The sequence below is a fragment of the Phaethon aethereus genome, assembly GCF_964289735.1.
Source record: "Phaethon aethereus genome assembly, chromosome: 6".
NCBI lineage: Eukaryota > Metazoa > Chordata > Aves > Phaethontiformes > Phaethontidae > Phaethon > Phaethon aethereus.
Window position 1 is genome coordinate 22,218,959 of NC_138580.1, and position 12,747 is coordinate 22,231,705.

Sequence of the window (12,747 nt, forward strand, 5' to 3'; positions counted from 1 at the left end):
AAAAGCCATTCTGTGAGTCCTCTGAATTGGCCCTGTTCCAACTGACAGTTTTACAGTGACAAATTCCTAATAGCCACACTTTATATTGCCTTTGCTGTCTAGTACAGAGCTTGCTGCTTCCAAAAGAGCAAAGACAAGTAAGAATTACACAATTGGCATTACCTTCCCGTAAAGCAGTGGTCCTTGTTGACTTACAAATTGCTAGTGCAACTTCAGTGCTTATATTGAGCTGAATGACATCACAAATTACTCATCTCCATTCTTACCCATTTTTCCCCTTTTTCACTGTAAACGCTGATTTTCGGAAGCCGATCGACCAGTTGAAAAAAGCGTGCAGCAGATGTTTTGGCTTTGGCATAGTTTGGGGTATAGGAAGAAGCTCTTCCCAAAGCAGTTCCACTGGTCACAATAGCAGAGATCACCCTGTGGGGAAGGGAGACTCGGTCATTCTTGGGAAGCCATCAGGAAACGGAACGCTACACTGAGACCAGCACTTCTGGAGAGGAGCCTGTTTGTGGCTCCAGGCAGGCTCCCACCTGAACACAAAGCTGTAATGGAGTCCTTCAGTGTCAACGAGAAACCCTCCATATCTGTAAGACACAGCGTTGGCAATGAACACTACGCTCTGGGCAAAGCCAAAGCAGAGTCCATAAACATGTGCTTTTTTGATTGCAGCTCTATAGGGCATATCCATGTGCTTCTCAAAATTGTCGATAAACATTTTCTCTTTCCCTATCCCAGCTACAGTCCTGATGTTAGAGAGGGCTTCACTGGAAATCTGGAGGAGGGAAAAAAAAGGGGGAGAGGGGGTAAAAGCTCCTAATTTTTACTTGGAAAAGTAGAGTGTGTACTTTCACAAATGCATGATTCTTTCATGAACACAGGCCACTAATGCCATATATAAATTGATTCAAATATGACACAGACTGGCCCAAATATCAGACAACCTAAAGAGAAACTTTCCGACAAGCAGTTATCTACCAACATCCTCAATAGTAATGCTCTGCCTGCTCCACTAGAGCTACGTTACTGTAAGCACACTTAGGAAATCAGGCACATGCTCTCACTTGTGACTTACTTCACATAATGTGAATAAATGAGACATCCACAAAAGCAAAAACAATTTTAGAAACACTGTTATTACCTTGATTGCACGCATTTATTAAAGAAAGATGTTTATTTCAATTATTTTATGTGCTTTGCTTATAGCAATAGTCAGAGAAAGAGTTAGAAGGGATGCTATCCCCAACTTCTGTTTTGTAAATTAAAACTACTTGAATTTACCACATTTCCTCACTTGCTCATCCTCCCTCTTGTTTATGTCCAAAAAGCCTGATGAGATAGAACATATAAATTGAGGGTGACACCTTGCTTCCTCTAACATTAGTGGAATGATTTCCAGGATTTTTACCTTGCACATAGGCAAAGAGTAAGCAAATAGTTGCCTATGTACATAGAAGAATGCAATACAGGAAATTATGAGATAATCCCCATGAAAATTTCTCTGGAGCTTTAATTAATTGTAGGCTTTATATTGTGCTTTGTTGCCAGCCAGAATATGGGTTTCTGTCCTCAAAAAACAGCACTCTAATTTCATCTATAGAAGTAAATTGACAGTTTGTTTGATCCTGATTTCACCCTACTTATCTCAAGTAATTTTATTAAGAAATTGGTTTAAAATGCTGTAGTTTGCCTGGACTGTGATAGTAGCTTCATAGTGTGACGCTTCCCTTTGGGAAGCAATAGTCCGGTATACAGCTTATGAATGTTTTCAGCATGTAGGAAGAGATCTGAATATAAATCATTAAAAATATTCCATCCAATTTCAGGAGTTTTTTCCTGGCCAAAATTAAGAGTCAAATCTCTTGCATTATCATACAATGTGAGGAGCGGATACTGCGAATTGGATTGTTCAGAGTGTTCTTTTCCACGTTTAGCATGGCTGATGAGCAACCACTGTGGAAGAACTCAGACTGTTTAGCATTTGGATGCAGTGCCGGCAAATAAATTAGAAAATAACACCAGACTTAATCAGTCATAGCCAAAACTGCTGAAGCAGTTTGAGTGCCCTTTTCATCCCAGCCTCTGGGTCATTCTGTTGAATAAAAGCTGATGCCTTGACTCATTAGTGAAATTTCTCTCCTTGTCAAGACAGTATTTTGATTTATCACTTTTCGTAAATGATTAAACCAATATGAATGTGGGAAGTTGGTCAGGTCTTAACTTTTCCTTGGCTTTCTGGAATTGAAGATTGCTCCTAACAGCTCTCAACAGTGGCCTGTAAATGTATTCATTTGATTACTGATACTAAGGTCAAGTGACATTAACTCATGTAATACCTTTCGTGCACTTAAAACAAAATAAATTCCATAAGTCTGCATTTGTAGGTATTCAACATGATTAAGTTTGATGCCCCCATTCCTGACATGCTTCTTTAAATCACACCCAGAAATGGGAATTGGGAGCTGAAGATTTACTCCTTCAGAAGTCAAAAAGGAGGGTGGAAGGCTGAGCTAGCTGCAGCAGACAATGGGAAAGAAACAGCCAGTAGGTGTAGAGCTGAACAGGGTAAAGGGCTCCAGTCCATGTGTTTGGTGTACAGATTAAGGTCAAGGCTGAAAATAGTTGGTTGAGAGCTCAGATAGGTGGAGGGAAGGTTCAGATGGCGTGGCGTGGAAAGTGGGATGGGTAAGATTTTTGGTGGGCATGACTTTAATGTAGGAAGAAGGAGGATTGGGCGGAGTGGGAACTCTGCAAGAGTCATTTTAGAATGGGCTAAAGTAGCTCTGCAGAAGGAAAATCTCTGAGGTTTTGAGAGGGCCTGCAAAGTATACATTTTCTGATGCTAGAAATATGGCAGCCTAAAGCAGGGGAGAAGGCTCAGGCATTACTCTGAGCAGGGTAACCTGAGATAGTCTTCCTCATGTTGACTGTCTTCTAAACCGCCTCCATTTCTGATGCAGTTCAGTTTCTGCACAGCTGAACTAGGTATATTTAAAAAATATCAGGTTCTGGATCATGTGCCAGAACTTAGTGATCCACAACTAAAGTCAAAGGAGTTTGAGTGTTTCAAAGGCAGCAGATCTGCCCGCTCCTCTTTGTGCATAGGAGTGAACTCACGAGAAAATGACCTTCCTTTCTCTTGTGTCCCTGCCTTTTCCTTATTTGGTACGTGGACTGGAAGTCTGCTCAGCCAGTGCAAACTTCATAAAGCTATTCTCAGCCTTGTGCGAACTACATAAACCTATTCTCGGCCTTCGAGGTGAGGCAGTTCACAGGGTCTTGCAGCCAACGGAGCACGGCATGCTGCTAACCGTGATACTGGAGTTAGAGTAACAACGAGGAGGGCTTCAGCCGGGAGTCACTGAACACTGGATGCATTCTTTCCAAGGAAAGGGAATTCCTTCCTCATGTCCTGTGCTGGTTGGTTTAATAACCGCACAGGTGTGTTTTCACCATGGAGCAAAATTTAAAGTGTTATGAGAAAGTGCTATGTCTCCAGTTACAAATTAAAAGAAAAAGGGTTAATGCTTACCTGAATAAAAAAAAAGAGATTTATATACTAGCTGGGAAATGACAATTGATGTCATTTTGACCCTTAAAATCCATACATAAAAATAAAGTTATGCCTGTGATCTAGCAGCACGGAATGATGGAGAAAGCTGGTAAGCTAGCAGAGCCCACCGAAGGAATAATTCTGCTCTCTCTAAAAGCCACGTACTGACCTGTGGTTTAGTGCTGAATTCTCAGATGTGAGGATTTCTAAGTGACCAAGTACCACCACTTTCTGAGGACAGCATAATCACAGGGCATCAACAAATGGTATTTAAATAAAACCCAGCAAAGGTGAAACAGACTGCTGAGAGGTCTGTGTCTACCAATTAGGCCCAATAACTTTTGAAAAGTCAGTCACATTCAGTGCAGCAAGTGCTTTTGCAGTTAGGGAGTTCCCAGTGGTGTTTCAATGGCTTGACAAGCTGAAATATTACAACTTATTTGCAAAACATAACCAGTTTCATCACATTTGAATTACTGACGGTCACAAATGCCTGATTTTTCAACTACCCATGACTGCCAATAGAAATTACTTTTTAAATAACATTACCCGCCCAGTAGCTTCCAGTGCTTTCTTGTCCTGAGAGGCGAATCCTGTCAGCATTTTAGCCTGGACAGCTCCAGATAAAGCCAAAAATGGCAGGAAACACAGTATAACTAAACTCAGTTTCCAGCTGAAGTAGAAAGCAATGATCATGGCCACCCCGATGTTGGTAAAGGAATTGACAATCATTCCTATCTGTGATCCAGTTGCCTTCAAAGAAAAGAAAGAGAGATGACTGACTTGTACTCCAATAGTAACTTCAATAATCTTTAAATAAATTTTCCTGTAAAACTTCAGAAAACTCTAAATTATATTAAAATATCATAAGGCACCAACATCTGCTGACGGCACTGGAATTTAGCTAATTTGGATATGCTGTTTCCAATTAACTGTATAAAGAGAAGGACTGCAAATGTCCAATATTCCTTTCACCAACCAATCCTTCCGCTGAGAACTTAGTTCCCTTGGCTCCCTGGGGAATCACTCATCTGAATACTCTGCTTATCCCCTACATCTATCCATCTAGATTTAAATAAGAAACAGAACCCTTTTGCAACTTAACTATTAACAACAAAGTCTCAGCTGTGCTAAAATCAGTGCGAAACCACTAAGGAAGAATGAATTAAAGTTGCATTTCTGCTTGTCTCTTTATTAAGGAAAAATTTTAAATATGCCTTTGACATCACCTTTATTAAATACATTCATCTTCTCCTTACATACTAATAATAGAACACTATTCTTTGTAATACATTTGATTTATTTACTCAGAAGTTATTTTCTTTAATAACAGTAAACAGCAACCCTAGATAGGAACTAGGTTGCTATGTATTAGAAAACAAATATACATTTGATATCCTTGCTCATTTTGAGTCGAATTCATTTGCAGGATGTGAACTTGCAGCACAAAATATTCATTATCTTCTACTCCTCTGACCTGCAGCAATAAGGCCAGGTGCCTGGGGCCTGGCCACAGGAAGGTACAGCTCCCAGCTCTGCAGAGGGTACCAAAAGGAGCAGCCATAGGGCTGCTTTCACCTGAACTCTGCAGCTCTAACGGCCCCGCCACACTCCGAGAATCCACTTCTTACTCTTGGTGCAGATATAGACATTTTCAGACCCCAGACACTTGCATGCATCTTCTCACCTTCAGCTCGCTCTGCAATAGCAGCAGCTGGCTAAGCTCTCTGTCAGGCAGTGTCAGCTGGAGGACACTGCTGCTCAAGTAGCTCTGTTTTTTTCCCCAGAGCTATGGGCTGAATAGCTGTTGCCCCACTAGCTATACACGTGCTTAGGACAAAGATGTCCCTTAGGAGGCTATTAAATGGTTCAGTCAGTGTTTCACAAGCTTGGTTCTTTCAACTGAAATATGCCCTGTAAGTGCCTGTAAGGGCTGAAGAGGTTTGCAGCTGGTTTCTCTGATTCTGTAGAAATTGCTGCTGACAGGGGTTTGGGAACCTCTTCTCTCGTCTGTCTTTTAAATTCTTAAAACCTCCATTAATAGTTTTTAAAAACTAACCCACCATCTTCAGTCAAGCTGAAACAGGGCAATTTTTGTAACAAAGAAGTCTGTATGTTTCCTTCTTAGTTTCTAGAAAATTGCTTGCATTGGAGCCAAGTAAAATGGCATCTGACTCACTTCTACCAAAGCGTCAATTCAGATGATAGGTAACATTTATAGCTGAGCATGATTTAACCCTCACCCACTAATGAACGCAACACATGGAGTTAGAGTTAGTAGTTCACTTTCCCAAATCCTAAGTCACACTAAAACTGGCTGCAAGATTCCCCAGGTGGAGCATCAGCCAGTACTGTAAACTGTATTTTCAAGTGGACTGTCAGTTTCAATCAAAACGGTCACAACAAGCACAATACTATACTGAAAACTTTACATGATTAGTGATGAATGTCACTAAAATACCAGTCTGACATGTTTTTGAAATAAACACTTAAGCATTGTGTCAAAAAGCTAATTCATCTCCAGAAAGAAAACCTAAAAACTTTTATACTAGATGCTCCTTTCAGTTCCATTGATAGTTGGTATTTTATTGATTTTTGTGTTCTTGTTCTGATAATACAGGCAGGAATAATGGGCAGTAAATTGCGATCCTATTTGTGCTTTTAGGTAAATATGGTAATACTTCCACACTGACAGTCTATGATAACTAGAAATAGCTTAATTGACTGACCAAGAACTGATCTACACTGACCTTGCTGGCTGCGTGCTAGATAATTTCTGTGACAATATGGCAAAACAGGCCTTCAACCAACCTATTACTTATAGTAAAACGATTCTTAAGCTAGCAGGTCTTACCCCTTGGACCTGTGAGGCATCTGTTGCAAGTCTTGTAGTCAAAGCACCTGGGCTGTTCTTCCGGTCATCAAACCAACCAATGTCTTGCCCTAGCATAGACTGGAAACCAATTTTCCTTAACCGTCTTGTAAGCAGCTCACCAGACTTGGCAAAGGTGTATCCCTGGGGTGCATAAGAATAAATACAATTGTTGTATGGAAAGAGATACCCATAGAATAAGGGATCAGAAACAAAATTCACCTATATTGGACTGCTATTACCTGTAGAAACTGTGTGAAAAATGAAAGAATTCCAACAAAGACAAAGAGCAGGCAGACACCATTGATCTGGATTCTTCGTTCTTCTTCATCAAGAATGGAGAAGGTCTTTGGAAAAAAAAAAAACACACAGGTGGCATCATATTAGAAGAAGTGTCAGTTTTGCTGTGTGTGAAGTTCATTCGTGACTCCCTATTGCCAAGTGCAGAGGCCCACCCTAGAATGAAAGCCAGAACACAGAGCTCTCCCTCACCTCTTGCAAAGGCCCGCTTCCTTATTTACCTAAGGTGAGCCTGGGTACAACATAATGCTTTTTACTCCTGTTAAACAAGTTTTTTATTATTATATTATTATTATTATTATTATTATACTTGGTGCTTGCATATACTGCTATTACTTGTTGCCCATCCCTAGTTATAATTAATCAATCATCCCCCTACTCTAAACAAGATCAGTGCGATAACCAGAGAACAGCAATGAAAGAAATAGCATAGCGACAAAGCAACAGTGCAGCAGCTCCCTTACCTCCCCTCTAAACTCTGACAATTGCAACTTTATTGGGCCACACAAAACGAAGTCTGTGGAAATAATTATACTCCAGCATGACTCTCCTTGCATAACACTAATGGATGCTATAATTGCTATAGGTAGGCTTCAAGAGGAACCTATTTCCTTTTACTGAAGGACTGTGTATATGAGCTATTCACTTACCGCTGGGTACTTGAGAAAAAGCATTAGGGCTTAAAGTAGAGCCCCTCCACCCTGTTCTGCTCCGGTCTCCATGGTATTTTCCTTCTATCTCTTGTTCTAATATCTGGTCTTTTTCAACACCTGCCAGCGTTACTGCCCACTCCTGAAGTAGTGGTCCAAAGCGAAGTGGCCATCCTTTAGCAATTCCTTTCAGTCAGACCAGTTGATATGTAGCTCAGTTAACCTACCTGAATTTGTAAACTACTTCTGCTACTTGCAGGTGTAAACCACAGCTCATGTTTGTACTTCTCCACTAACCTTAAATTAACTCTAATTGTATGTCACAGGTAAAAATTACTATAAATTGACTAATCTCTTAACCTGTAAGGTGTAATTAAAAATAACTTGTGCATTCGACTTTTACTTATCTTAAATTCTTCTAGGTAAGTATTTAACAGTAGAAAGAAAAGAATGAATTTTCATTTCAGCTGCAAAATAAAAAAAATTCCACAAAAATAAATTTAAGTACTAGTCTTAAAAGGTCAACCCAAGTTATTTACGGTTCGAAGTGAGCTATGCATCAAAGTAACAGGGAGGAATTAGAGCATGAATTTGAGAAAAAGAAATAGCTGTTCTTTAGTGGGAATTCCACTTCAAGTATTTTAACTTTGTACATTAGTAGCTTGGCAACAAAGTAAATCCTGCAAAATCCAAAACAATACTGTCAAAATGGCACTTAGTGTTTCAAGCTAAGAGCTGTTGCAATGCCATGCCGTCTTATCAGTAGCAAGGCATATAACCTTCTCAGATTAACCTTTGCTTAAAAAAAAAAAAAAAAAATTACCAGTTATGTTTTAATCTGTCATAATATGAACAAAACATGTAACGGTCTGCTGCTGTTCCTATACCCTTAATGAAATCCACTGTACACTCAGTAATTCATCTTTGATCCTGAATTGAACAGACTGTGAGCAGATTTCATCTATCTTTGTAACTTATGTATCTAGAAAAGATACTGCTGTTGTTTGTTTGTTTGTTTTTTCCTGTAGGAAATATTCTAGTTAAACACTTGGACTGAATGAGATACAAGGTGAACTCAGTTCACGCATAAACTGTGTCCTATGAAGATTCTGGATTTTAGAATTGCTGTTGATGGTATTTTCTGTATCATCATGGTATACAATATCTAGACTTGAATGGGAAAATGCACTTCATAGCAGTGGTCATGCCACATGCATAGCTAGCCTAAAACATAACCGGGGGAATAACTAACTACTCATCATTGTGAACATTAGTTAACATGTATGTCATGTTAATTACAGTGCTGTGGCACTTTTTCATATGAAAAAACATCAGTAAAATCTCTGTTGAAATGAATAGGAATGCTAATAATTAAAACTAATAAACAGTATGATAAACAGAGTAAGTGAAGGATCATAATATATACACAGTTGTGAACTGGGATGAAAAACACTACTCTCCAGAGATGCCGATTGCTTTTTCACAAGTGATTTGCATGCTGCCTCTGCACAGTCACCCAGAAACACTGGGATGGCCCCATACATGGGTTGAAGTTAACATTTTTTCTTTTCACACTTCGAATTTTTTCTCTATGGTTGAATAAATAAATATCAAATACAAGACCGAGCATTGAGAAGAGAGATAAACACTTACCCTGGGACCCTACAGTACGTATTTATGCTTGTTATAAATAAAGTTTTGATCATTGCTTTTGTATAGCTAGATGGTAGGCAAGACTAAGTAGGGGTCTTCATTTCAAGAAAGTCAAAGGCAACACAGTTCCTGATTTCAGGGAGGCTGGATCCATACCCATGCTTATGAAAGGTGCTCATGAAAAGGGAGAGTGCTGTGAGCCTTTGCTTCAACAGTCTATCCATATCACCCTCATTCAAAGTGGTTCCCCTGCTTTCTCTCATGCAAGAAATATGTTGTGAAAGGCCTTCCCAGTTCCTGTGGCCAGGCTCTCCATTTTTCCTAGATAAAGGCTGAGAGAACTGCAATGTCTGCAAGACACCTGGAGGGTTTCTGGTGAAGCCAGTTATTGGTCAGTCCGAGATTCCTATTGCAAACTCTAAATACAAGGAGTATTTAGAATATCTCAAGAAGAGCAATGGGCTGAAGTACATGCTCGCACTCTCCCTAAACTGAGAGCAATAGCACTTTATAGTCCTGCAGAAGGAAATATGGATAACATTTGTTGTGAAGAGATCTCTGTATTGCAAACAGAGGATTTTTTTCCCCTTGCAAATCTGTTCTGTAAAATTGAACTATCCCATTTTTCAGCTATCCTAACATGCTCAGCTATGTTTTTGACCTATGTTCTTGGTTTAAAAAAATAACACTGACTACAGTAACAAGTAGCATGGACAACAGCATCAGGTCTATAAAAGGAAAGAGGTGTTGCTGATGTGTCCATGTTCTGATTATACAAGTTTCAACAGTTTTAGCATGGGCTATCTTTTATCTGGGGCCATGGGCTACATGCCCAATAGCAGCTGGAGCACATCCTCCAGTTCAGTTTTACTGGAAAGGATCCATTTTTCATACTCGGAGACAGTTCCACAGTTGGAATCAAAACATAGTAAGAAGAAAATACTGAGAAATCTGTTCCAAAGGTACACTTCTGATCTGAACTGATCAGAAGACATATCCAGAATTACCCAGTTCTTCATTCAATTCTTGGATTAATTTCTGAGAACCTTCAAGGCAGAGTTTGCTAAATTTATCCTTTCATTTCATAGCTGTGGGGATTTTTTTCTCCTCAATTCCCCAGCATATTGGTCCCAGACTACAAGCCCACGTGTCTGTCACAACATCATTGCAGATATTCAGACAGCTTGGAAAGCAGATACATATGCTATCTGCCTGACTGCCTTGGGAACAGGCAGAAATGTTTTAAATTTATGAATAATGAAACACAGATGTTGGACTTTGCTCATGTTCATTATGGCTTGTTTTTTTCTTGCAGCCTCTCTCCTTTGATGGACTGAGACCTTCAAGAGGAGGAATTCATCCTTGGCAATGAAGACATTTAGCATCTTGCAGGATGATGTCAGCCCCAGACCTCCCAGGGTCTAGAAAACCTCTCTCAATTCAAAGGTTAGGTTAATCACTGAATGCACATAGCAGTGTCTCACCTGCTGTCTAGTGAAAGCCACAGTCCTTGGCATGAGGTCTAGACACTCAAAAAGTGTTTGGAGGTGGCACACCTATTGCTAAAATGACAAGCACATTGGCCAGCAGCCACTAAGTGGATCAACAGGGTCTGGAACCTCTTTTGCTCTGCCTCTCCCTGGATCTTAGCTAGCAAACATCAAACTGCAAGTAGATGTGATTCCAAGTCCTGGGTAACTTCCCAGAGAGAAATGTCTAAGCCAAAACAATCCCCCAAAAAGCCAATCAGCGAAAGGTCAATCTTTACTTTGATAGATTGCTGGCACTGCTATTAGGAGCATTTTCTCAATCCTTTTCAAATCAGTAGCTTAGATGCTGGGGCATTCATTCATTTACTTTTTCCTGTCTGAAAGGTTTCAAACCTCCAGTTTCTTGAAGAGTGTCTGCCCTTTAGGTCATATATTCTTTGCACGTGTATGTACCTACCATGACCTAAACACGTAAAAGGGAATCACAAAACAAGTTTTATCCTATCTCAGGTGGGTACCTAAACCACGAAACTATAGTGGCATTCCCATTTTCTTCCCAGTGAATGTGTCATTACTTTACCCAATAAGAAACAGCGTCAACAGAAGGGTTTTCTCTATAATCCTCATTCTTGAAAATTTAGGACACTTTCCGAGGCATTAGTTAGACCAGCGCTGAATTCCTTCAGGTAGCCCTCCAGTTTCCCACTAACTTGGCAAATGTTTCCCCAAGAAGCTGTTTTACAAAAGGGGAAGCTCTCTTTTGAGAGCTTCTTTCTATTATGGCAAATTTTTGAAGGAAAAAACCAGTCACGGTTGAACTCTTGAAAAGTTTCAAGCAAGGGTGTGGATTTTGACGGTAATGCATTCTTTAGTGAGAGCCAAGGTTTAAAGTATTATTCCTGTTTCCTGCTTGTCTTCCAAACTTGCTGATGCAAATCTACTTTTTGCTGGCAGCTATGAAACCTGTTACAATTATCTACCTCTTCCTGGGCATTCTGCAGGGAGCAGGCAGCAAAGAGCTGCCTGAAACGTATGAACAAAAAAGTGAAATATTTTTTGGATCTGATCCAAAGCTTTCTCAAAGGCTTGGCCAAGTCTGTAGAATAAAATTCTGCAGGGAAGGACCTCTGCATGTCTCTCCCTCCACTGTACCTGCACGTGAGGTACATCTTGTCTCATCTAGAATAAACTGTATGCAAATACAGAAACCCACTCCCAGTAGTTCCTGGAAAGTGAAGAGACATAATGAAGAACACATAACAAATGCTAATGAGCCTACCCCTTCAAAGAGCTCAAATGATAGTGTGATGACAGTGATATAAATATCTCTACTGAATAATTGTTTGTAGGCCAGAAGGCTAACCGCATTTACTTGATGAGATCTAAAGATTTGCCCAAAACATGTCAAGTTCTACCTCATACATTCATTCCCCTCTGTTTCAGAGTTAAAATACACTTTAAAATATTAGCATAACATACCCCAAGAATCTGACTGAATAACAAAGCATAGAGTGGACTGACTGCTCCATTCACAGCTGCTGCCAGAGATCCAAGCACCATGTATGGCCATTCAGAGGCATTGTATTTCAAAATTCTGGTAAATGGTACAGGCTTGACATCTTCCTCCACAACAACAGATTCCTAAAAAAAAACCAGGTTGGATTTATGAAGCAAATGCGTTCCCCCAATGGTGTTCTCCCTTTGACAATGAGATAAAAGAGTTAGCATCATCTGTTAAATGGCCATCTAGTGCCCAAACAGCAACTCTAGCTTTGTACAGAAAAGGGCAGTGATGGGTCTTGGCTGCTGTCTGGAGCTCTTTTGTAGGACTAGGGAGTCACAAAAGGGTTACATAAATGACTGCCTTTACTGTCCCTGGAGAAAAAGGGAGAGATTCATGCTTTGTGCAGCTCTACTGATTCCAACTTAAGAGGTTAATTATGACCAGTTTAAGATTTTCTGCCACTGAAACTCAGGCTGTTCCCTTTTTGCTGCCTCCAGATGAGATGTGCTGCAATAGCCTGTGTCAAAACTTAAACTTCTTTCTCACAAGTGGCTTTTTGTGTCACTCATGGCATCTTCTTAAATATTATTTTACAGTATTGTGAGTGAACACACTGATCAGACTCTGCATCAAATTAACAGGTATGCTATATAATCAAAACAAGGGAGATCTCAGAGTGATAGTTGGATTCAGGCTTTATACATGCTAATTATGCCTCCCTT

The 12,747-nt window shown here is 40.0% G+C and overlaps 1 protein-coding gene across 1 annotated transcript in view; it reads right to left on the bottom strand.

The window, feature by feature from the left end:
• ABCB11 (ATP binding cassette subfamily B member 11) overlaps positions 1 to 12,747 on the bottom strand; it is a gene marked incomplete at both ends in the record, with an annotated part of 42,432 nt that overhangs the window by 4,372 nt on the left and 25,313 nt on the right. The window contains 6 exons of the mRNA XM_082001814.1: positions 267 to 423; positions 537 to 778; positions 4,106 to 4,309; positions 6,411 to 6,572; positions 6,671 to 6,775; positions 12,001 to 12,162. Of these exons, the coding sequence (XP_081857940.1) occupies positions 267 to 423; positions 537 to 778; positions 4,106 to 4,309; positions 6,411 to 6,572; positions 6,671 to 6,775; positions 12,001 to 12,162 (1,032 nt within the window). The remainder of the gene's footprint in view (positions 1 to 266; positions 424 to 536; positions 779 to 4,105; positions 4,310 to 6,410; positions 6,573 to 6,670; positions 6,776 to 12,000; positions 12,163 to 12,747) is intronic.